General features: G+C 56.7%; 1 protein-coding gene and 1 long non-coding RNA gene across 2 annotated transcripts in view; one reads left to right on the top strand and one right to left on the bottom strand.

Annotated features, from left to right (window-relative positions):
- Positions 1–12,162: 12,162 nt before the first annotated feature.
- Positions 12,163–16,303, bottom strand: LOC123816999. The gene is made up of 2 exons (XR_006785368.1): positions 16,071–16,303; positions 12,163–13,399 (listed from the first exon to the last, which is right to left on the bottom strand). It is a non-coding gene; the product is annotated as an uncharacterized LOC123816999 (long non-coding RNA).
- Positions 16,304–16,601: 298 nt separating this feature from the next.
- ITGA3 (integrin subunit alpha 3) overlaps positions 16,602–24,942 on the top strand; it is a 29,416-nt gene continuing 21,075 nt past the window's right edge. The window contains exons 1-3 of the mRNA XM_045836332.1: positions 16,602–17,153; positions 24,154–24,281; positions 24,599–24,678. Of these exons, the coding sequence (XP_045692288.1) occupies positions 16,948–17,153; positions 24,154–24,281; positions 24,599–24,678 (414 nt within the window). The 5' untranslated portion in view covers positions 16,602–16,947. The remainder of the gene's footprint in view (positions 17,154–24,153; positions 24,282–24,598; positions 24,679–24,942) is intronic.

Below are 24,942 nucleotides of genomic sequence, written 5' to 3'. Positions count from 1 at the left end.
CGGACCTCGCCTCTCACGGAGCTGTCGGCAGCATGACCCCGATGCATCAGTAGGAAGACCGTGAGAGGCAGCGTTTTACTCCATCTCACAGATGGGGCTGCAGAGGTTCCATCCCAGACTCTGGGTGCACGGCTGGGAGGCGTGGTGGAGGAGGTAGGGGCTGCAGACAAGAGGCGGTGCCCTGGGTGAGCCGGCGGGAGGGCGTGGAGCGTGCTTTGCTCCCAGTGGTTAAGGAGGCTTCTGGTCAGGACAGGAGCGCAGGGCCACCAGGGGTGGCCCCTAGACACCGAGAGAGAGGTTCCTCCTCATCAAGGCCCATCTCTAAAAGCCACCTCTTCCAGCAAGCCATCCCAGACGCCTTCCTCCAAGAGACTGTCCCCTTCTTCATCCTCACCCCCCAACCTTCCAGAACATAGGCCACCCCAGCCGCCACCTTGAGGGGGGGCCTGTTCTGCCTTATCTCCCCACTTAATACTGACTGACATCTGAGCTACAGAGGTGGGGCCCCTCTGGGTCTCCCCCGAGGTGCCCGAGTAAGCTTGCCCCGAGGAGGTGCTCACCAGCACTTGGTGAGTCAACCAGAGAGGGGCCAGCTCCTCCTAGAAGACTTCCCGAGGGGGTGGGGAGCCTTTGAGTTCAGGAGAGGTGGGAGGGTCTTCCAGAGGTTGGGGGAAAAGAAAGGAGAAAAGAGGGAGCTTAGCCCAGGCCAGAGTGGCTCGGCTGAGTGTCATCCAGCAAACCGAAAGGTCTCGGGTTCGATTCCCTGTCAGGGCACATGCCTAGGTTGCAGGTTCAGTCCCTGGTTGGGGACAAATGATCAATGTCTCCCTCGCTCTCTCTCTCCCTCCCTTCCCGTCTCTCTAAAATCAATAAGCAGGTCCTCAGGTGAGAATAAAAACATAAAAATAACTTTAAAACAACTTTAAAATAAAGGAAAAGAGGTGGCTCAGTGCTGGGAAGAAGTGCTCTGCTCTTCCACGGGCGCCCCATTTCATCCCTCACACCCTGTTTCTAAGGCGGACCTGCCCTTGCTGGCCTGGCTGGGAGCCCCAAAAGGTGTGGAAGGACCAGCCCACTCTGCCGATCAGTCCCAGCCAGGGAAGCCCAGGTCTGGGAGAGGAGGGGCCGTGACGGGGCAGAGGGTCCATCCTTTACTGGAGACCTTCACGCCGCCCTCCACCCCCACCCCCACCCCGGGGTCTGGAGTCTCTCAGGCCTATGACAGCCCCTCCTTGCACTGGCTGGGAGCAGAAAGAGGTCTGTGCAGGAGGCAGGTGGGGCCGCCTCCCTCGCCGTCCTCAGGGGCATTTGTTGGGAAGTGTGGCCTTGGGCGAGAGGGCAGCAGATGTTTACCTGGTTGGGAGAGGCTTGGCTAAAGTTCAAGCTTAGCTACTTAAACCACACCAAGAGGGAGAGAAATGCGGTCTGTTCCTATGCTGCCGCCCCAGACCTTTCGGGGTGCGGGCGAAGACTGGAAGGGAGACGGAAGGCCGGTGGGCTGGGCTCTCGGTGCTGACCACCACCACTTCTCCTGGCGGAGACCCCCTCCTCCCACCAAACCCCTTCTAGGTGGGCGGCACCTGGATTCCTTCCTGCCCCAGCCTGTCTGTTCAGAGATGAAAGACAAGGAGAGAGAGGACGGAGAGAGAGACAGAGGGAGACAGGACAAGGGGGCCGAGGGGGGTGATGGCAGCACAGAAGGGGACAAGGGAGGAGGCCCCAGAAGGGCCCTGGGAGTGGGGCAGGCTGCCTGTGTGCTGGTCCAGAGGGAGGGAGCTACGCAGGGTGGCTCCCGGGACATGGCCCAGACGGTATCTTAACTCCATACCCGCGGGTAGCCCTGGGTGTGTGTCTAAGAGCTGCTGTGTGCATGTGACGTGATGGTGAGCTCTGGGAGGTGGCTGCTTGTCAAGCAAGGGAGTGACAGGCCCAGGGCAGAGCCCCCACCCCTGTCAAGCTCCTCGATTATTTTTTCCTGTCGGCTCTGTCTCCAGGGACTGCTTCCCGCCCAGGATGTCAGGCAGGCTGCAGCTTGTCTGACCCAGCCTGGACCTGGGGCAGTCCAGCTCTTGGGGGGCTGGATAATCTGAGCCAGGGGAGGAAAGACGAGCGACTGCCCCCACCCCCATCCCGGGCGCCTGGGAGGGCTCCTCCCTGCCTCCAGTTTCTCAGCCTCTCCTCCCAGAGCAGGCTCGAGCCTTTGGGATGCAGCCAGATTCCTGCCAGGCGGGTGGGCTGTGGGAGGGATCCGCAGGCCAGGCTACTGTTCTGCATCGCCCATCCCCCCAGCAGGGCGAGCCAGGCTCCCGCCTCCTCCCGCCTCCCCTCCCTGCGTCCAGGGCCTGCTTGCCCGAGTGAGACAAGAGTAATGGACGCAGTCAGGGCCTGACCCCGAGGGCCTTGGCTGTAGGCCCAGCGCTAGGAACACAGTCCGTAAATATTTGGGGAGTGAATGGTGCCCACCCCTCCACGCACAGCACAGCCGACTCTTTCCTGCAGGCGCAGAAGGCTTGCAGGGGGTGGAGAGGGGAAGGAGGCCATGACGTCCATCCCTTCGCCACTGAGCTGGGATCAGCATCAAAGACCCTGGGGTCCAGCTTGCTGGGCCCTCAGCCAGGTCCAGCCACCCACCGGAACACCGTTTCTTCATTGCCCAGGGCAGCTCTGCTCCAGCCACCCCCCCTGCTACCTCTAGTGTCAGCTGCAGCCCGGGGACCCCAAGCCTTGTCTTTCAGGCACAGAACCAATCCTCAGGGAAGTTCTTTCTGCAACATAGCTTCCGTCCTGGCAGGACCCCTGTATTTGGCATTGGGATGGAAACAAACCCTGTCTGGCATTTGGAAAGTTAACAGTGGCCCTCTCACCCTGCTCTTCTGGACCCTTGTCCAAGGCTGTCACTGGTTCTGAAAGGGCTCAGCTTGGGGGTTCACTTCCCCATCCCCCCGGGAGCCTGGAGGGATACACACAACCCTTAACCTTCCCTGATTTTTCCTCTCTCCGGCAGGCTCAGATTGAGACATGGTGTCTTTTGAGGAAGTCTGAACAGCTCGCGCACCAGGAAGCTGGGAATGGAGGGAGCCGCCAGCCGCCTGCTGCGGGGAGCTGGCTGGAGGAGCCTTCTGCCCCGACGCCCAGGGCCTGGGGAGAGGCTGTGGAACAGGGACGCCAGGGTCGGGGCTGGGAAGAGAGCAGTCGGGCCCGCTTTTCCAACCCCGCTCCCTGGTCTACAACTGGATATCTCATCTCTTTTCATGAGAGTCCCACAGCTTGTTGTGTAATAGCAGGGCAAGTTATTGCAATCCTCTGGGGCTCAGTTTCCTTATCTGTAAAGTGGGAATAGTAATGGTTCCTACTGCACAGGGTTGTTTGAAGGCTCGGATGAGCTGCTGCTCGCAGGGCACTCAGCATGGGAGAAAGCAGAGAGTAAGTGCTCAGTAAATGTTAGCCCCATGACAAAGACTTTTAAGACTTAAGGGTCAAGTTTTCCACGTTCTCTCGGCCCTAAACTCTGAGTGTGTTTCTCAATGCCTGGGGGAAGGAAGGGTGTGTGGGACATAATGTGCTTTGGGACCAGATAGATCCTGCTTCAACCTGCCTGGCCCTGGCCAGGCCAACCTACTCCCACCCCCCGTTACCCTCCCCACTGGGTTCTCACGGGCCCACCCTCTCCCTCCAGCCCAGCCAGGCTGGTGCCCATCCCGCTTCCAGGAAGAGGGATGTAAACAGCCCACACGGCTCTGATGGACGAAGGCCCCCTGGCATCCTCTCCGGAAGCAGCAGGGTGGTCAGGGCTGCAGTCTGGGTCAGGGAGAAAGGCTGGGAGTCCCTGGGTCTTAGGTCACGGAGCCCAGGGAGGTGGGGGGAGCACCCTTTTAGAAGCTATGGAGGGAGGGGGCAGGGGGGTAACCCCCAAGTTCACGCCCAGACCCCTGCCACGCCCGCCTGCATGCCTGGTGTGCATGAAGCGATCTCACTGCGGTTTCGGTTTGCATTTCCCTGATGACTAAAGATGTTGACCATCGTTTTAAGCACTTTTAAGTGCTTATTGGCCATTGATCTATATCTTCTCTAGAGCAATGTCTGTTCAAGTGCTTTTCAACCACCTTGTTGGACCCAAGCCCCTGGGCCGTCCTCCCTGTTTCATTCCCCCCCCAGCCCCTCTTCCCTCCGGGTGCAGCAGCAGCCAGGCCCTTAAACCCCTGCTTTAGCTTCCAGTGGTTCGCCACAGCTCGCAGCCAAACCTGCCAAATTGGGCTCTGTGGACAATGTTTTGCGAGAGGGTAGGAGAGGTTCCCCTGAAGATGGTTCCATGGTCAGACGACGGTCAAGGTTTTGGGAAGTACTGCATATTCTAATCCACTCCAGGAATTTGGCAATGCGTGTTGTCCCAGAGAAGTACCCGCCCCCCCCGAAAAAAAACCAGTCCCCTCTATAACCCAACACTTCCCAAGTGAATGTGATGATAAAGTCATACCCTTCCCTTTCTATCTGCTTTTTCACAGCTTTATTGAGATGTAAGTCGCGTATCAACAATAGACTCATCTACGGTATACAGTTCAATGGTCTACAGTACATTGGGGGTCAGGCAGCCATCGCTGCAAGCGATTCTAGAACATTTCCATCATCCCCCCACCCCAAACTCCACACCTGTAGCTATTACCTACCCCCCTGTGCCCCCTCCTGTCCCCCTCTCAGCCCTAGGCAACTACTAACCTGCTCTCTGTTTATATTTGCTTGCCCTGGACATTTCTCATCAATGGAAGCACACTATAGGCAGCCCTTTTGTGAATGGCTTCTTTCACTCAGCAATGTGTGTTCACAGTTCATCTGTATCAGTGTGTATCAGTGCCTCTTTCCTTGTTTGTGGCCAAGTAACAGTCCACTGTGTGAATCAGCTACCTTTTGTACATCCGTTCATCAGCCGGTGGACATTTGGGTGGTTTTACTTTTGGACTATTGTGGATAATGTTGCTATAAATATTCATGTGCAAGTTTCTGTGTGGATACATGTTTCCATTCTTTTGGGTGTATACCTGGGAGTGGAATTGCTGGGTCAAACAGTAACTCCGTGTTTAGCTGTTTGAGGAAATTCCAGACTTTTTTTTGTTTTTAGCCATTGCATCATTTTACATTCCCACCCGCCATGCATGAGGGCTTCAGTTCCACCCTGTCTGTCTTCACGTGTCTGACCACTCTGTTCTGGCCATCCTGGTGGGTGTGAGGGGGCGTCTCACTGTGGTTTGGATTCGCCCTGCCCTAAAGATTGGTGATGTCGAGCACTTTTTATGTGCTTATTGGACATTTGTACGTCTTCTTTGGAGAAACCTCTATTCAGATCCTTTGCCCATTTTTAAACTGGGTTTTGTCTTTTTTTTTAAAGATTTTTAAAAGAGATTTTATTTATTTATTTGTAGAGAGGGAAGGGAGGGAGAAAGAGAGAGAGAGAGAAACATCAATGTGCGGTTGCTGGGGGCCGTGGCCTGCAACCCAGGCATGTGCCCTGACTGGGAATCGAACCTGCGATGCTTTGGCTCACAGCCCACGCTCAATCCACTGAGCTACATCAGCCAGGGCTGTTTGTCTTTTTAATTATTGAGTTGTAAGAGTTCTTTATGTATTTTAGACACAAATCCCATATCAGAGGTATGATCTATAAATATTTCATTCCTTTCTATGGGTTATCTTGGAGGTTTTTTGAAGATGTCCTTTGAAGCACAAGTTGTTTTTTTTTAAGCACAATAGTTTTAAATTTCGATGAAGTTCAGTGTCTTAATTCATTTGGGCTGCTATAAAAATTATAGCTTATAAACAACAGAAATTTATATTTCATAGTTCTGGAGGCTGGAAGTGCAAGATCAGGGTGCTGGCAGGGCTGGGCGAGAGCCTTCTTCTGGGCCTTGAACTTGAAAATTATATACATATAAATATACATATAATTTTTTTTGCTTAATCCTTTCACCTTTCATCCAGTCCCCCAACGCCCCTCCCCTCGGACAGCTGTCAGTCTGCCCCACGTGTTCCTGCCTCTGTTTCCGTTTTGCTCATTAGCTTCCACAGCACTGACCCCAGTCCTGAGGGTCTCGCTCTCATGATCGAATAACCTCCCAAAGGTCCCATCTCTTAAAACCATTACCTTGGGGATTAGGACTTCAACATGTGAATTTGGAAGGGACACCAACATTCAGACCATAGCATTCAGTTCCTCTATTTTTTTTCTTTTGTTGCTTATGCTTTGGGTGTGATATCTAAGAATCCATTGCCAAATCCAAAACCACAAAGATGTAACCCCATTCCTGGCTCAGTCGGTTAGAGCATCGACCCAATATGCCAAGGTTGTAAGTTCGATCCCCAGTCAGGGCACATACAAGAATCAACCAAGGAATGCATAAATACGTGGAACAACAAATCGATGTTTCTCTTTCTCTTCCTTCCTCTCTCTCTCTCCAATCAATAAATAAAAATTAGCCCTGTGTTTTCTTCTAAGAGTGTTATAGGTCCCGTTCTTGCATTTAGATCCATTTCGAGTTCCTTCTTATATACGATCTGAGGTAGAGAACCAAGTTTATTCTTCTGCACGTGGATAGGCAGTCCTCCCTGCACCTCCCTTGTATGTGCACAGAACCTCCAGCAGCATCTCCTGCGACACCAACTGGGAACCGCCCGCCAACGAGATCAGGCCCAGGTTTTCTGTCTGGGCAAGGCCTCTCAAGATCTGCCCCCTACTCGCCTTCTCCCCATCTATCTGGGCTGGCTTCTTGGGGTTCCGCAGACTTGCCTTGTTCCCACCCTCTTTACCCCCACCCCCCACACACCACCCACCTTCGCTTGATGAAATCCACTGTCCTCCAAGGAATAGTAATAGTTTTCTATGTGTCAGACATTTTCATAAGCACTGCATGTATATTATCTCATTTACTTCTTGTACTAACCCAGGTGTTACATACTCCTATTACCCCCATCTTACAGATGAGGAAGTTGAAGTTCAACATGGTTAAGTAACTTGTTCAGGGTCACACAGTGAGCAAGTAACGGAGGGAGCATTTGACGCCTGTGTCCCTGCTCTTGACAAATCCCTACCCTGCTGTCAGCACTGGCTGTTCACCACCACTCTGCTCACCACTCCACTGGCACCAAAACATATTTACTGAGCTCCACTGCGTGTTTCACTGAAATAACAAGTTAGCAAGTGAGTAGAAGAATTAATAGAACTGCGTTGTTGGGGCTGGAAAGGACCCAAGTGGAGGCTCATTCCAGGGTAACGGCTCGATCTGATGCAAGGGGAGGCTCTGTGGCGTCTGTCTCCAGGGTCGCCAGGTGGTGCGGGGACCATGTCAGGGCCAGGTCTCTGCTCCTGCCGGGCGGTTCTGACACCCTGCCTGCTGCCTCTCCATTCAACTCACGTTTATTGAGTGTCTCCCTGTGCCAGGCCCCAATCCAAGCTCCGTCTGAGGCAAACGGAACAAGAACCCTGGAGCTCTGCCCTGTCTCTCTCTGCAGATAACCCTGGCTTGGGCCTGGCAGGGTCCTTCCTCCTGGCCTACAAGACCTTCCTGACCTGTCCCCCGTGCAGGGACATCCTCTGGGCTCTGGGGACGTCACTGTTCCCTTGGAGGGAGCACTGGGAATGGGAGGCAGCCAGCAGCCGGCCAGGGGCACAGGGCGGGCCCGGAGGAAGGGCCCTGGGTAGGGTTCATTTCCTGGCACCCTTGTTTGCCGCGTGCCCCTGGCTTCTGGTGGCTGTTTCCGCCCCGCCCACAGCCTCCCTGGCTGAATGGGCAGCTGGCCTAGGGCTGGAATTCCCCACCATCCTCAGTTTTAGCTCCCTCTCAGCTGGGCCCTCCCCCTGGAGCCCAACAGACCTGGGTGAGAATCCTCTTCCCCACAGCAGCTGTGTGACCTTGGGCATGTCTCTTTGCCAGTCTGGGCCTTTCTTTCCTCTTTAGAAAAGTGGATAATAGACTGACCTCCCAGGCTTGTCGTGAGGAATAAAGGACATCATTTACATAAAAGGCTTGGCACAACGAGACTCTCAGTATAAACCGTTATCCCTTTTCTCTGCCTAGCTCTTCCCATTTTCCTCCTTCAGGAAGGCCACTTTCCTCCTTCCAGGATGTCCACTTTCTCCTGTCTCCCCATGCCCGTGTTGGGTCCCAGTGTGAACCCCGGGGGACACCTGTGGTGGGGGGTGATACGGTGTGATTCCCCAGGTGCTGACACTTCCCCCAGCTCTTGGGTGTCCGTTTCCCTGACATAGACATGCCCATGTCCCACAGTGAATGGGACCGAAGGGGACCCTCAGGGAGCCTCATCAGTTTTTCAATGGACCAGATTCAGTTTGATGCATAACCCTGCCCTCCACTCCAAACAGAGCACTGTAATGGGAGCTGCTGGCACAGTGGAGCAGGGGCAGAGTCTGAGCTTGGTCTTCCCGGAGAACAGGGCTGCGGAGGCTGTCTCTAGCCACTGCCACTGCCCCCCGCCCTCCGATAGAAATAACGTTGATTGAGCCATCGCTACGTGGCAGGCACTGTGCAGCTTCTCCTTTACTCTCCACAGTGACTCTGTGATTAGGGTACAATTAAAAGAAATTTTTAAAAATCCTTATCCGAGGATATGTTCATCGACTCTAGAGAGAGAGGGAGAGAGAGTAAAACATCCATGTGAGAGAGAAGCACCCACTGGTTTCCTCCCATACGTGCCCCAGCTGCAGAGTGAGCCCACAGCCTCGGTCTGTGCCCTGACTGGGAGGCACACCCGCCATCTTGGGGGTATGGGGTGACGCTCCAACCAGGTGAACCACCTGGCCAGGGTTAGGGTACAGTTTTTAACTCACTTTTAAAGATAGAGAAACAGAGGCACCGAGAGCTTAAGCAACTTTGCTTGAGCTAAAAAGTGGCATCTGGTTGAATGGGACAAGTGCTCTACCAGAGGGAGACACGGGGTTATGTTGGAGCAAAAAGCACCTGTTGAGACCCGGACACCTGGGAAGGGGGAAGGGGAGCTGTCGATGGACAGGAAGAAGCTGGGGCGCTGTTTGCAGGCAAAGGCCTTTGCGGGCAAAGGGGCCAGCAGACATTTGGGGGACGATGGCCCACCCCGTGGCTGTAGGGGGAGGATGCAGGTGTGGAGGGCAAGGCCGAAGGTAAGCAGGCAGTCACGGAGGACCTCAAGCCCTGCGCTAAGGAGCTGGCCGAGGCATCCAAGGTTGGGTTTTGGGTGGAGTCAGACCAGAGGCGAGGAGGAGAGCCTCCTGGGGCCAGGCGATGATCGTCTCAGGGAAGAGAGGGGAGGGCCCAGTGTGCAGCCTGGTGCCCGCTGCTCCCTTATACGATCTCAGTTCACCTTCCGACAGTCCCCAGGTTGGGCACCATCATCGCTGTCTTACAAATAAAGAAACTGGGGCTCAGATCTGACCAGAAGTGAGTTAGACTCACTGAGGTGGGGGGACCCCACTGTCTGGAATGGGGTCAGGGCCCAAGACATGCTTGCGCACTGGCACCGGAGGTGGGCGCACAGTGCTATGGGGTCCTCTCAGTGCATCTGCAGCTGCAAAGAGGAGGGTGGGCATGGGGTGAATGAAGGGGAGCCCCTGGGGCTATACCTGGGTCACAAAATAAGCTAGGGCAATAATGGTGCTGGAAGGAAGGAAGGAAAGAAGGAAGGGCAGAGCTGAGGGGCTGGAGCCCAGGTTCAGGTGGTGGGCAGCCCGGGGGAGGTGGGGCCCTGGGGCTGCCTTGGGTGAGCTGGCTGTGGGTCCATCTGGATCTGGAGCCAGGCTGGAGTGTTCTGGTCGACATCAAAGCCAAGGCTGGTGCTCCTGCTGGTGGGTTTGGGGGGCGCCACCTTGGGATCCCTCCAGGGCTCTGCCTCCTTATCTATCGCCACCCTTGTCCTGGGGCCTCAGGCAGTTTACCAGCCACACCTGCACCTCCACCCTGGAGGTCCCAGAGGTCCCAAGACTCTCCACTGTCCTTGATGCTGACCTGTCCCCTGCATCCCACAGCCACCAGTTCCGGCCCCACCCCTCTCCCACATACCTCTCAAGTCCATCTATAGCTCTACAACAGGGCAGACCTTCATCCTTCTCATTTGCATCCCTGGATCAGACTGCAGATGGGTCTCCTGGACTCCAACCAGATGGAGAAAGCTTTTGAACCCACAAAGCCTATCAACTCACTCTTGGGTGTGAACCCATCAGTTCCCTCTGACCCAAGGCCAGCGGGCTGGAGCCCTAACTCCTGGCCCTAGGGCTTTCCCAGGCTGTTCCGCACAGCTGGCTGCGCCGTGGCTGCTGCCCCACTGCCCTGGCATCTCCCTGCCCTCTTGCGCCCTCAGCGTATCTGGCCATCCCCTCTCCCCCCAGAGTCCCCTTCTCAGCAGTGGAGGGGGGCTGCACCCTCATTCTGCCTCACTGCCATGCCTGTCCTGGGCTGCCCAGAGCAGTTCTGCTGCTGAAGGAGTGGCCCGGCACCCCCAGCCCCCGACTCCTTCCCTTGGAGGAACCCCTAATGTACAGGACAAGTTGGGGGAAGGGGACCCACAGAGGGAACAGGACAAGACCCTGGGGGTTTGTTGTGCAGGAAAGTGGAATGTCCTTCATGCCACACCCATCACGCTCCCAGGGAACCGGGCAGGGCCAGAGGCCTGTCTGGACCCCTGCTTGCCCCACCCACCTGCACTAAATCATTCTTTGTCCGGCTCTTCCCTCAGCACCCTTTCCTTCCCTGCCCCTGCCCCCACATGTGCCTGAGTCATTTATACCTCAGGGCCCTGGTTTCTAAGGGTGATGTTGTCATAGGCTCCCCACCCCTGCCAGGTAGGGCTGCCTGCATTTCAGTAGGAACATCCTGGGGAGGAAGCCTTAAACTTTGCAGGGCTGGCCAACCATGAGAATTTCTGTGATCCCCCGCAGGAGAAGGGGTCACTACCGCTGTCCCTGCCGAGATCAAATTCCAGAAGGGTGCTCTGTTTGCTCATCAGACAGTGGAGCTGGTGTCTCCCCATCGGCCCTATAAACTACTCCTCAGCTCACGAGCAGGTTTCAAATAGGTGGTAACTGGCTTTGCTCCCCTTCTGCTGCTGGTCCCTCACAGCAGACATCTGCGATGAAGGGCTAGGGGTGGGGTGGGGGGGCCAGGATGAGGGGCGAGGGTAGAGAGGAAGCTACAACCTGTGTTACTCAGGGCCCTGGCCCGTCCGTCCGGAGTGGGTGTGGAGGAGGAAGTGAGTCAGTGGGCACAGCAATTCATGCCTCAGAACCCTGACTTTCCTTTTCAACCCACTGAGCCAAGACATTTGTCCCAACAGGATCCCATGTGGTGGGGGGATGGGAGCAAGAAGCTATTTACAAGGCAGAGGTGGCCTCCCATTCACCCACTGAGTTCCCTTTCTGAGGCGCATAAAGGCTATGCGGCAGCTGGACACACACTGATTGCAGACCTGCCGTGCAGGAGGGCATGTCACGGCTGCTGGAAATACAGGTGTAATCAATGCTGAGCACAACTACCGGGTCCCAGTTCTCCTTCTCAACATACCTGTAGTTGCCATCTTTAGGTCCAATGTACAGTGAGGAAACTGAGGCTAGGAGAGGTGAAGGGGCTTGTCCAAGGTCGCAGCCCTGCTGGTCTATAATCACACTAAAAGCCCAGGTTACGTGTCAGTGCCAGGCCTGGAATCTTCAAGAGGCACTCCGCGCAAGGGGCGGGGCTGGGGGAGTGCAGGTGAAGTGGGGGCTCAGGAGTGCGGGAGGAATATGAAACCTCATAAAAGTTTTCAAAGAGCAAGTGGATATTTTCCAAGCACACAAGGGGGTAAAGGGCACTCCAGGCAGAGGGACCAGCATGTGCACAGATCATGTGACATGACTGGCCCCGGCGTGTTTGTGGAATCCTGCTGGAGACGAAGTGCCGCTGCAGGAGAGGAGGCTGTGGGACCAGGAGGAGATGCCGAGCCCGTTCTAGACACTCAGCATCTGAGGAGCCTGCGGGTGGCCAGCCAAGTGCTGGTGAGAGCTGAACATCAAGGCTGGAGCCTGGCTCTGGCTCGGTAGCTCAGTTGATTAGATTACTGCCCCGATATGCCAAGGTTACAGGTTCGATTCCTGGTCAGCGTGCATACAAGAATCAACCAATGAATGCATAAATAATTGGAACAACTCAGCTATTGGCTGGCAGGGAAATTTACTGACATTTGGGGCCTGCACACCAGGTCCCTCTGGGAGTCACTGTCAATTTACTCCCAGAGCCCCTCTGTTCTTTCCCTCTCCCACCCTCCACATGCCCTACCACACCTGCACCTGAAGTCCAAGTCAAATCTGACCCGGGGCCTTCTCAAGCACGCTCTCTCCCTCCACCCCTTGCCCACGTTACTACAGCAGCCCCTCCCTGCTGGCTCGGTCTCTCTTAGCACTGCTAACTCCGTGCTGTAGTCACAACGTTCTTTCTAACGCCGCCCATTGCCCCACCAGTACCAGCCCTAAAATACAATGTAACGTGGGTTTAGCCTCTTTAAATCTGAGAGCTTTCAGAACTCGAGGCCAGGATGACACCCCGGCCTCTGGAACGTGCTCTGGTTCATCTCTGACATCCCTGGGGGTCCCCAGCTCCGTGCAGGTAGATGGTAGCTCGTCCTTGAGTGTTTGAGGCTGACAGGTTCTGAGCAGGGAAGTTGCCAGCTCTCAGCACCTGCCCCACCCACCCCAGGCCTGTATCTGGGTCACTGGAAAGAGGAAATCTGATAAACCCATTCAAGCTTCACAGCTCCTCCTTATCGCCTGTTATTTGCATTTTCAATTCAAGTCAGAGATAGAGACCTGAGTCTTAGTTCAATAGAAGTTATTTGGTTCACTTAGTTCAACAAATACTAGGGGACTTGGGGCACAAAGGATACCGTTAGAGAAATAATGAAATAATTTCTCTAGCCCTTTCCTTTCACTGATGAGAAAATCAAGGCCTGGTGCAGGAAGGTAACCTGCCCAAGGTGACAGGGCAGAAGGTAGCCCGCATTCGACCCCCGTGGTGCTGCCGCAACCCCACTCTCTGTTCACTGACTGCCTGTCGGCATCACATCCACGCCCTGGCCTTCCTGTGAGAAGCTAGTGAGCAAGTGGCATGGTCTGGGCTCTGGGAGAGCGAGGTGGGGTGTGTGGGAGAGGCCGGCAGAGGCAGGCTGGTGTGAACACGGCAAACACTGAAGAAACAAAGGTGCTTCTATGGGATTGTGACATCATTGTTGCAACTGGGAACACTTCAGCCCCAACAAGGCCCCAGCTCTTCTGTTTCCTTCTTTCCTGTGGCCCCCTCTTGCTGGTCCTTTCCTTCTCCCTTGTCCAGATACTCCTCCTCCAGGAAGCCTCCCTGACCCCACAGCAGCATCCACAGTTGCACGTTGTTGCGGTCACCTGCAGAGGTAGATAGACCCCATCCAAGATTTGGTTCAATGTCAAGACTGATGATGCCACATACATACCAAGAGTGTGTGACGAGTTTTATTTACATAACTGAGTCTCTGGGGGAGCAGAGCCAGCCTCTCCGGAAGGTCTTAAATGGCTGGAGAGAGCCAAGAAAGGAGATTGGCCCAGGATTTTTACTGTGGTTAGGGAATGAGGTCAGGGTGAGCGTTTGTGTGGGACGGGCTTGCATGGTTCAAACCTCCCATGGATGTCAGAGGAGGGAGCACAGCGCCCAGGCCTCGTCAGCTTTGCCAGGCACAAAGGGGAGAGGGAGAGATGACGGCTTAAAAGCCGCTAGCAGCCAGACATCAAAAATTGGACTGAGACTTCTCGTTACACGTTTTATTCGTGTGCCTTTATTTCTCTCTCTCTCTCTCTCTCTCTCTCTCTCTCTCTCTCTCTCTCTCTCTCTCTGTGTGTGTCTACATTTCTAGGTGAATCCCCTCTCCGTGGGGAAGAGTTGACAGGATGGAGCCACTGAGGAATGAGGCGAGGGATGAGATTCAGGACGTTGCCACTGAAACCAGAGCATTTTAGGTGCTTGGCACGAACTCCCCAGCCCAGAGGCCTTTCCGGTCTTGCAGCCTCCCTCCGTCTCCCTCCGCCATCCCATCTCCATCCGATCTGCTCGATGCTCCCCCACATTCCTCAGCTCCGGCCCTCCCCCTACCAGGCGCCCAAGCTCCGCTCCCACATTCCCTCTGGACACTCCCCTGGAGTGGAAAAACCATCCCTCATCCCTTTCCTGCTCCCGGCCCTGGGATCGGACATGCCGGCCGTTCCCGCTGGACATGGCCAAAGAGATAAGGTTTGGCATGGAGCCCACCGTGTCATCGCAAGGCTCTCAAAGCTGTTTCAGATGGGACCCGGGCCCACACTGAGTGTCCACCCTGGCCGTTCAGTTCCTGGCCCTGGCTGACTCCCTTTCTCCTGGGACAAGGTGGAGGACCCAGCAGCCAGCCAGAAGGAGAACAAATTAATTGTTCAACTTCCAGCCAAGTCGGCTTCCTGTTCCTTGACCCTCAATATCTCCTAACTCCTGGAGGCCCGGCACAGGTGGACCGTGGAGAAAGGCTGGGTGCTTCTGGGGGTCACAGCTTGGGAACACAAGCTCTCTTAAGGGCAGAAAAGGACCTCAAAGTCACCGAGAACAGTGTTAGCTCAGCTGCTTTAGTTTAGGCATATCTGGCTGTCGGATCGACATCTGTCTGGAGTTTGCCTCTTGAAGACACAGCTGTAGGAAGTGGCTTTCCATCCTAACTGCCTCCCATGAGCCTCGTGATCTTGGACATCCAGGTCCCCTCGTAAATCACGTGGAGATGATAATCCTGACTTCACAGGGAGGCCGGGGAGATGAAACGAGAGTCTGCGTGTGAAGTGAGTCATCACGTTGGGCCCCGGCCCTTCCCGAGCTCTGAGTCTAATTTGGTACGCTTAATTCTTTATTCTTTTCTTTAAAGAGGGCTCCAAATTGTACAAGCCCTGAGTATCATACAAAAACGTTAATTATTAGCTTAAGTGGTTGAGAAAAGCTCTGGGGTCAGATGACACGGGATTAAAATCTGGGCCGTGTGACCTTCACCAAGTTGCTTAACCTTCCCGAGCCTCAGTGCGCTCCCCTGACAGCAGAGATAACACCTAATCAGTGGTTGTGAGGATTTTATTTAGTCGTATTTGTAAAGCAGCTGGCATAGTTCCGGCTGCATAAGGACACCACATGTGAGTTTCTTTTTTTATTTTTAAAGTATTTTTTAAAGACTTATTTATTTATTTTCAGAGAGAGAGAGGAAGAGAAACATTGACATGTGAGACAAACATCAGCCAGTTGCCTCTGGCACACTCCCAAATGGGGACGTGGCCCCGAAACCCGCGCCTGTGTCCTGACAGGGAATTGAACCACAGACCCTTCAGTCTGCAGGCCGGCGCTCCATCCACTGAAGCCACACCAGCCAGGGCGGCATTTTTCTTATGATTCCAAACTCTCAGAGAAAGGAATACGAAACAGAATTTGAAGGGAGTGTGGAGGGCTGAACTCCTGGACCAAAATAAGAAAGCTCCTTTAGCGTAGTGAAAAGAATGCTCTCGGGAAATGGGTCTTCGTGTTGTAATAAGGGAAATCTGAGTTAGACGGCATAGTGACCCTTTCAAGTTCCCTTTCAGTTGATTCTTTGCAAATAACCTTTAGGCCCCGCCCACCTAACTCCAACTGGCACCACCCACTACACACCTGTCGGGGCTGGCATCCCCGCCTAATCTCCACTCGCCTAGTCTGAGCCCGGGTGGGAGAGGGCAGCTTTGGAGTTCTGCTGGGCTAGTACCTGGAGGCAAGGGTGCTTGAGAAATGGCTGCAGTCTGGGTCCAGCTCCCTGGCCACGCAGGGCACGCTTAGGAGAAGGGATTCATTTCCACAACGATAGGCTTACAAGGGATGCCAGAAAGCGGGGTCCTTCGGGGGAAACGCTGTCTTGTTGCTAATACTAAGAATGCTTGGTGACTTACTACTGCTAAATATCAGTCTGGCTTTGCTGAGGGACCATTCCCAGCTGGGATCAGGGTGGATGGGGGCGGGTGGGCAAAATAAAAAAAAAATCTCGACAAGGACAGAGAGGGGACTGCGTACCAGAAAGAATGCCCAGAGACCGCCAGCAGCCTCTCAGAAACTCACAGCACCGCAGAGACGAGTCGGACATTCCAGGCAGCGGTGCGCGGAGCTCAGTTCGCCCGCGCTCTCCAGCCAGGCGGGCAGAGGTGGCCGCGCCTGCAACGGCCTTTGCAGCAGCAGTAGCTGCCGCAGCAAACCGTCTGGACGAATACCAATCCCGGCCCCGCCCGTCCAATCTGTCTTGCTCAAAAATGCGACGCTTCTCGGGAGACGCAAGGGGCGGGGAGGGGAAATCCTAGCCTTGGGGGGCCCTGGACAGGTGTTTGGGGGAGAGGGCGGAGCCATTTGGGGGAGGATGAGGAGAGAGGGGCGGTGCTGCCCCTTTAAGAGGCGGTGGCGGAGCCGGGACCTTTTCTCTTTCCCCGGAAGGAGAGCGGAGCCGCGGTTGGGAGCGCAAGGTGGGGAGGTGCGGAGCTGGGCGTGGAAAGGCGGGGCGCGAGCGGGGGCACCCCTCCCTCCCGCCCTCCTTGCGGTCTACCGGTCTGCCTGCCCAGCCAGATCCGCCACCGAGCCAGGATCGAAGGCGACAGTGCAGCCAAGGGGGCGCGGCTGGGACGAGCTGTGAGGCATGGTGTCCGGGGCGGGGGCGCGGTGACCCAACGCGGGGCCGGCGGGCGAATAGATCCGCGGATCTCGGAGGGGAATCTGAGAGCGCAGACCTTGAGCGGACGTGAAGCCGACCAGGGCTGGGAGCCAGAAACTATCAGCGTTACGGGGCTTAACGACGCGGCGGGCCAGACTGTCTTCCAGTGGTGGCGAGAGCAGGTGGACAGGTCCTCAGCCCCGCTCCACGTCCTCACGCTCGCTCGCCCCGGCTCCGCTCCCGCTTGCAGTCATGGGCCCCCGGCCCCGCCGCACCGTCCGTGTCCTGCGGGCGATGTTCTGCGCGCTCGCCTGGATGGTGGCCCCTGGCGGTCACCTCGCCTCCGCCTTCAACCTGGACACCCGATTCCTGGTGGTGAAGGAGGCCGGGAACCCGGGCAGCCTTTTCGGCTACTCGGTCGCCCTCCATCAGCAGACGGAGCAGGAACTGCGCTACCTGTAAGTGAGGCTGGCGGGGGTGGGGAGAGAGAGCGAGAAAGAAAGAGAGCGAGAGAGCGAGAGAGCGAGAGAGAGCGTGAGCTGGGTGCGGATCCGGAGGTGAGTCGCGGGCCGCGGGCTACTGTGCGCGAGGATTAAGGGGGCGGGGACCTGGGCGCCCTCCTGTTGCCGAGGTTTGGCGGGAAGTGGAGTGATTAGGCGTGGGAGGAGGGGGGGTGCAGTAATCATTGGCAAGTGCTGACCCAGCCAGAACCTGCCTAGACTCAGCCCCTCCGGAGAACAGCACTGGGGTCCCGCTTTCCCGAGCCCCCCTTCCTTTCTCTGAATTGAGTACCTCTTCTCTCCAGGGGTGGGAGCTGGGGGAAACTGTAAGATAAACACATAGTAGCTCCCCCTTACTCGTTTCCCGGGAAGAACCTATGGGCGCACGCATTTAAGCTCTCTCCCTTTACACCTCGCATTTAGTCTGCGGCCACGTCAGCCACACCCTTTGTAGAGCCAGACTGGAGGGGTTCTCAGCCCTTGGTGGTTGGAAGGTGAGGTGATGAGTCTGGGTGTTCGGAGCTGTCCAGGGGCTCCCTCTGCTCCCGGAGGCAGGGGAATAGAAGAGACAGGAGGGGCTGTCCCAAATCCTGCTCATCTCCTGCCCCTCCAACCCAGCAGTGACACCCTCGCACCAGATAGCTTTCCTGCATTCCACAGATTCATGTTGGATCTTCAACCCTGAGTGTGTTTGTTTGGTTTCAAGAGGGAAATGGTGTTTTTCTCTCTCTTCTCCTCTCCTTCCCCAACAGCTGCAGAAAGGAGGGGAAGAGCTAGGCACGGGGAGCGAGGGGAAGGTGACTGCATCCAGCTGCTTGCGCCCCCACCCCCCGCCCCGCACTGCCATCATGCACGCTTACGCCCAGAGGGGTATGTCCAGGTGTCAGATGTTTCTCTGCCATAGACTCATGAGATCAGCAGTTCGGGAAAAGGACAGCTGGGGGAGGGGAGGCTGTCCCTGGAGGGAAGGTGGTTAGGACAGGTCAAGCAGGCCCTATCACTTTGAACTGGGTGACCTCCTAGCCATCTGCCCCTAACCGGTGTCTGACTCCCGCTGAGCAAGAGGATACGGTCAGAAAAACAGTGTGTTAAAACCTCTCCCAACTCTGGCCGGGGCCTACAGAAACCTAAGGCTGGAATGCCCAAACTCCAAACTTGGCTCCTTCCCTGCTGGCCCAGCCCTGCCCAGTCTACCTACCTGAACTTGGCCTCCATTCCAGCTAGCTTCTGCAGAGGCTAGGGCCACCACACCCTTCCCAGCCTGGCCCCACGAACTTCGGTCTGGCCTTGACCAATCCTCCATCTTTTGGAGGCTCTAAGTAACCATCAACACAAGTTCCTATATTAGTGCTCTTTCTGCGCCCTTCCAGAAAAAGGTGTTCCATTCGAAGGCAACATCGTGTTAAGAGAAGATCAGGAAAGCAAGAGGAAGGGGGCGGGGATTGGTTTTGCTATGTGACCTTGAGCAAGGTACTTCTCTCCTCTGGGCCAGTTTTCCCCAAAGAGGGGTTGGGCCTGGATCTATACGCTCCTTCCTGCCTCAGTTGCCCTATAAGAGGCAACTTGGCATTGTGGAGAGAGAAGAAGCTTCAGCGTTCCACTGCCGATTGTCACTAATACCTGAGCCTTAGTTTCCTCACGTGCCAGGGCAAGGGGAACAACGCACCTTCTGCATGGGGTGATAGTATGGCTCCAGTGAAATAATGTGTATAAAACGCTCTGCATATGCCAAGGCCCAGCAGAGGGCTCTTGTACCAGAGCCAGGACCTGGATGTACCCTCACTACCCATGGGCCTCGCCCAAGACGGCTGAGCAGAGAAGTCCTGCTTTCCTTCCTGGGCAGTAGAGATGGCACTAGGCCTGATGAGAGCGCAGACGCTCTGAAACTGAGGAACCTCAGAGAGGCAGGCCGTTGTAGACAGACTTCTGGGCCACTCTCCCCGGTCTCCTCCGTCGTTCCCAGGAGCGGTTCTAGACCTTGGCTCATCCCCTCGTCTCACTGAATTCTGCTCTGTGGCCCTTGGCGAGAGCCAACTGGCCCAGCTGGGCCTCGCTGCAGCCAGCTGCATAGCCAGATGTGAACAGCTGCCTGAGCGCACAGCTCAGGGGAACCGGCAACTCAGGTCGCAGTTGGGTACCTCTTAGCCTCAGAGCCCCTTTGGGAAGGAGGGCAAGGATTCATGGCTCTGAACAAACTCTTAGCCCGGGGTTCACAGGAGGTTTTCTGGCCATGTAGGGACCCCTGAAAGCATATGTAAAATCGCGTGTGTCTGTGCATGTTCCAGGGGCGGGAGCAGGGGAGAGCATATCTTTCAACAGGTTCTCAAAGAAGGCCTCATTCCAGAAATGCTTAAAAGCCCAGGTGTGGGCCTCCTTTGTTCTCCATCACCCCCATCTCCGGACTGGGGTTCCCTGCCCGCAACATCAGAGGCTTACCCCACCCCAGGCTACAGTTTCTCTGTCTCTTGATGTCAGGGACAGCGAAAAGGGCAGGGGACTGAGGTGCGCTGGGCTTCTCAGCAACATGCGTGAGGACCTCCCGGGAAGTAGAGGGACTGTCCCCCAGGGAGACGGCTACTGACGGACTCCCACGACCCCAGCACCTGCTCTTTATTCCCTCCCGGGAGTCCAGGTGCCCTGGTGTGGCCTGAGCTTTCAGGCTATAGGAGGAACCTCTGGGGCCCTCTCTCCCTTTCACCCTGGCCTGGCCACGAGGGTTTCTGGGAAGTCTGCGGGGGGGGGGGGGTGGCGGGGGTGGCTGGGGCTCCTGGAAGATGAGGTCATACCCGAGGGAGGCAGGAACAAGGATTACCTGCTGTGCTCTCCTAAAACATGTTTCCCTGGGTGGACTAGCCACCTGGCAGCCTGCAGGGCTCCCGCCTAAGGAGACAGGCAGGGCAGCTGTGGCCGCAGGCAGAAGGCCTGCAATCCCAGTGGCCTTTGCCTCTGACACTCCGCGACGACCAGCCCAGGCCAAGGAGCTTTAAACTGGGCGGGAGGCAGGGGAAGCCTAATCTTGTAGCAAAAGAAAGGGGCTCGGTCAGAGCTGAACAAAGGAGGAGGAGGAGGGCGTCCATTGCAGCAAGAGGAATTGAGGTTAGATGACATGAAGAATGCCCTAAGGGATCAAATATGGAAAAAATACTAAGGAGCAAGGGAGAGGGAGAAGCAAGGAGAAAAACAGCCTTGTTCTCTTTTTATCTGAGGCTTCGGCCAAGGCCTCTTTCTCCTGTTCGCTCTCATTCTATCGCTTTCTCCTGCTTGTTGCTCTGGTTCTAGGGCTGAGTCACTGGAGGGGAGAGGGGGCTGGGTGGGCGGCATGAGAAGTAGGGGGAGGACAGAAAGGGCTGCAGTTTCAGCTACCACAGGAGCGGCCTCTGGGGAGACGTCTAATTTGGGCAGCAGGGTTGGCACAGAGCTGGGATCCAGGCATCTGAGAATGGCCACCACCCCAACCCCTGGGCTCTGAGCTGGGTCAGCCCCTTCCCCAACCTGCTCCCCGTCCTGAGGTGGAAGGGCACCCTGAAGAGTAAGGCATAGGAGGCCCGTTGGCTTGAGTGCTGGACCCTCTGGGCCTCTGCAGGTTAACTGAAATCTTCCCACTGGAGCTACACCAGTGCCCTGCTGAGGTTGGGAGTCTGGGAGGTTCAGTCTTACAGGCTGTTTCTCTGAGCATCACCCCACCCCTGTGCCCCCAAGGAGCCGCCTTCTCTTTAGGGTGCACCAGCCTGCTGCCCTGACCCCCATGGGCCTCGCACCCCAGCCCCTTCCCCTTCTACTGCTTTCTACTTGGCTGTTGCATTAGCCTTGAACTGAGCAATGGGGCCGGGTGAGGAAGTGCTTTTCCAGAACCTGGAGCTCAGTGGGCCCCCCAGAGGCCAGGAGGGACTGTCTGGCTGGAGTCAGAGGAGAGGGTGAAGAGGCAGCTGGCTGTCCGAAAGCCCTTAAGAGGTCATTTTACCCACCCACCTACCTCCCAAAGGGGCTTGCTGCCCACCACCGCAGCTCAGCCTGAGTCCAGGAGAGGTTTGGTCTGATCTTTCTTCCTTGCTCCAAGAGGTGGGCAAAGCCTCCCACCTAGCCTCCTCCCTTCTGACTGCTGCTGGGAGGCTGGGCTCAGTGGTGGCCTAGAACAGATCAGCTTTTACATTCTCTGATCTGGACCAGATCCCACGGTGAGCGGCCTCGTTTGCATATTAATTTTCATGTCGGTAAGGTCTCTCCCACCCTCTGGGTTCTCCCCACACCTGGCTGTGGCTGGAGGCGGCTGGACCTGACCCTCCACACACCCATCTCCCCCCGTCCCCTCCTAGCCCTCTGGCTGTGGACCCATTGGATCCCGGGCTGGGAGCCAGAGGGCCTTAAAGGGCCTCTGAACAGGCCAAGTTGGAGCTAAAAATACTCCAGGGGGGTGGAGGGGGGCGCTGCCTGTGGAATCTCTGGGGAGGGAAGGGTTTAGGATGCGGGCCTGGGATTAGGGCATCGGCCCTGCCCACCGCCCATCAGTAGGCACAAGGCAGGGGCGGGGAGGGTTGTAGACGGTGAGGGGATTTATTTCAATCCAGTTTCCATTTGCGCTCAGCTCTGCCTGCTCGGTGCCCCAGGAGGCTAAGGGGAGGGTCCTCAGCCCATACCCTTGGACATCTTGGGTAGGCGGCAGTGGAAGCAGCAACACGTCCATTTCATTGCACGCCCTGGGAAGCGGCCTGGGCGCCTCTCGCCCGCTGAGGCCTGGACCCGCCCCTTCACGGTCATTGCAGCAAGCCTCTAGCCTCCACTTCCAGCCAACTTGAAAACCCCACCGTAGAATGACTCTAGCCGCCAGGGTCCCACGCCCACCTTTGTGACTGGCTGGTCTCCTCTCCTTAGGCATTGGGAGTGCTACCATGTCCCATCCGCTGCTCCGTCTAAATAACCAGACTAGTCTGCTATTTGCCCTCTGCCTCAGGCCTCCTAACGGGGGGGGTTGCGGGGGGGAGCAGAAATTCCTGGGTTCTTGGAGGGAGACCTAGGGCTGTGCTTAGGGCCAGTCCTGATGTCTTAGGAATCAGAACGACAGTGTTTGTGCTGACCATGGCTTTGTGGTCAGAAAGCCCTTTCAGAGAAAGAACCCATCTCCCCCCAACAACCCTGGGGGAACTCAGGGCTTGCAACAGCCCCTTGAGGCAGAACAAACCTTACAACCAGGCCCTTAGGCTTCCAGACTGAGATGTTTCTTTCCTGGGTCTTCCTTCTCTCGCCTGTCAGGCCCCCCAGGGGTGACTGTCCGTGGGTGGTCAGGCAGCCACTCACCAGGCACCCTCCTGAGCCTCGAAGAGGGTGACTACCTGGGCCTGGCTGCCTCACTGGCCCCCTGCCAGGCTTTCTGGCTAGCAGTGCCTAGCACTTCCCCAGGCCAGAGTGAGGTCTGAGCAGAGGTATAATGTACAGGCAGAGGTCCCGCCCCCTTCCCTGCACCCCCAGGCTGTGCATTCCTGACACCCAGTGGGCGGAGGCACCCAGGCCCTGGCATGCCTAGGCCCCCACCCTGCCCACTCCCTGCCTCCCTGCAACCTTCACTCCCAGGTCCCAGGTAGGAGCAGCAGGCGGGGCATGGCTCGGCACTGCCAGACTCTGGCAGGCGGCCTGGAGCCCGAGTTCTGAGCTGGGAGCCGCATCGTGATAGCGTTGCTGGGGCCAGGTGGAGGGGTTCTTAGAAGGTGCCTGCCATCAGGAGGCTGAGTCCTGCAGGATCAAGGCGGCGATCCTGGCAGGAGGTCCACAGGCTGCCAAGAGAGGACACGGTGCTGGGAGAGCAAGGAGTGGGAGACCCGGGTTCTCACACTGGGTGTAGACCCCGGTCTGCAAAATGCAGGCGCCAGAGCTCCACCCACGTTCGGTTGAGGTGCCTGTGATGGGCTAAGACTGTGCCCTTTTAACACATACCCCAGGGATTTCCGGTGTGGGTGGTCTGAGGACCCTCTAGAGATGTTATTCCAAGGCTGGTCCCCTTTCTGTCCTCTGGTCACCTCTCTGATATGGGATGGGTTGCCGGGATCCTAAACAACCTTGTAGGAACTTGCGGTCAACGTTTCTAAAGATGGGCAGGCTGGGAACAAGGTGATAGTCTTCACCGGTCCCCACTCTCACGCCCACCTCCCAAGAATGCTGCCCTGGGGCCACATTGTCCAAAACGCCGGGCACCCAGTCCCACCCAATACCTGTGTGCCTGTCTTAAGGGGGCAGTGTGGGGCCCCTTAAGATCACTCCGGGGTCCATGTCTCCTAGATCTAAGTCCTCGGATGGCTTAGAGTGGAAGGACCCAAGAACACACCCTGCTCCACCCCTCGTATGTTGTCCCCTGGGGCCGCCTGGAAGTTGAACCCTGTGCCAGGATTCTTCCAGTCTTACTCTCTCTGGGTCTGCCTTCATCTCAGAGGCTACAGCATTCCTTCCAAAACTCAGATCTGACTGCGTCATGCCCTTGCATAGCATCCCGCCAAGGCTCCCCCTCGGCCCGTCCCACCCTGCCCTCTCATCCCACTCCAGGTGCCTGGATTCCAGCAGTCTCAGGGCCCTGCAGATCCCTGCATCACCCTGCCTGCTCACACCTTCTGGCCCGTGCACATGCTGGCCACGTGCCTGAAGTGCCCTCCCTCCCCTCCTTCCCCGGTGGACCCTGGTCATCAGACTCAGGCCTCATCCCTTTGCCCTGACTGCTCCTTGTGCAGAGTCTGGGCTGGTTGGTTCTCCGCTCTCCTCTCACGAGGCACCCACTGCGGAGGGCTGCTTCCTTGCCGGCCTTCCCCTGCCCAGGTGCTGCCGGAGGGCCGCGGCTGGAATCCGTTCACCTCCCAGTCCCAGAGCCCGGCGCAGAGCCTGGCAGAGCAGGTGCTCAGTAAGTGCGTGTTAAACAGCAAGTTGTTTGAAATGGGCTCTGGGAAGTCTGAGCCCCGCCCCCTACCTCCTTGGCCCCCAGGCTTCTGGTTGGTGCCCCCCGGGACCTCGCCGTGCCTGATGGCTACACCAACCGGACCGGTGCTGTGTACCTGTGCCCGCTCACTGCCCAGAAGGACGACTGCAAGAGGATGGACATCACAGAGAAAAGTGAGGGGAAGGGGCCGGGGAGCACCGCTAGACCGGGAGCCTAGAGGGGCGGGTAGTCGAGAGAAGAAGGACCTGGAGGGGATAAAAGGCTCGTCTGGGCTGTTTCTAGTCACTTCTTGAATGAACGGGAAGAGGGGGTCCTAGAGGAGAGTGGGACCCTGTGGGGTTTGTGGAGCTCAGACCACCAGGGGCTGGAGAAGGGGAGTGGGGGTGGCTGCAGTGCTGGAGGGGAGGATCCACGAGGGGCCAACCCCTGCCCTCTGCAGGCTCTAGGCACTGGGGGGATGGGGTGCCCTGGCTCATGATCCCTCCCACAGGTGACCCTGACCATCACATCATTGAGGACATGTGGCTTGGGGTGACTGTGGCCAGCCAGGGCCCTGCAGGCAGAGTCTTGGTAAGTGGGCACTCAAGTCGTCTCCCCTCCCCAATCTAGCCCTCTCCTTCATCTCCCCGGGGCTGGGGGGTGGGGGGAAGCAGAGGACAGAGGGGTTGCTTGGTGCACCAGCTGGGCATTTGCAAACATCCATTTCATTGGCTATCTGCGTCCCTCAATCCTGCCTTTATGGGGGCAGGGTCTGGCACACTGCTGAGACCCAGCATGGCCTGGGTCGTGTCTGAATCACACTTCCTCTCTGCCCCACCCCTGCCCCCCGTTGAG

Source organism: Phyllostomus hastatus, unplaced genomic scaffold (assembly GCF_019186645.2).
Source record: "Phyllostomus hastatus isolate PE091 unplaced genomic scaffold, TTU_PhHast_1.1 phas_contig_210, whole genome shotgun sequence".
Taxonomy (NCBI): domain Eukaryota; kingdom Metazoa; phylum Chordata; class Mammalia; order Chiroptera; family Phyllostomidae; genus Phyllostomus; species Phyllostomus hastatus.
The sequence above is the reverse complement of the archived record's forward strand: the minus strand, read 5'-3'. Positions and strand labels throughout refer to the sequence as shown.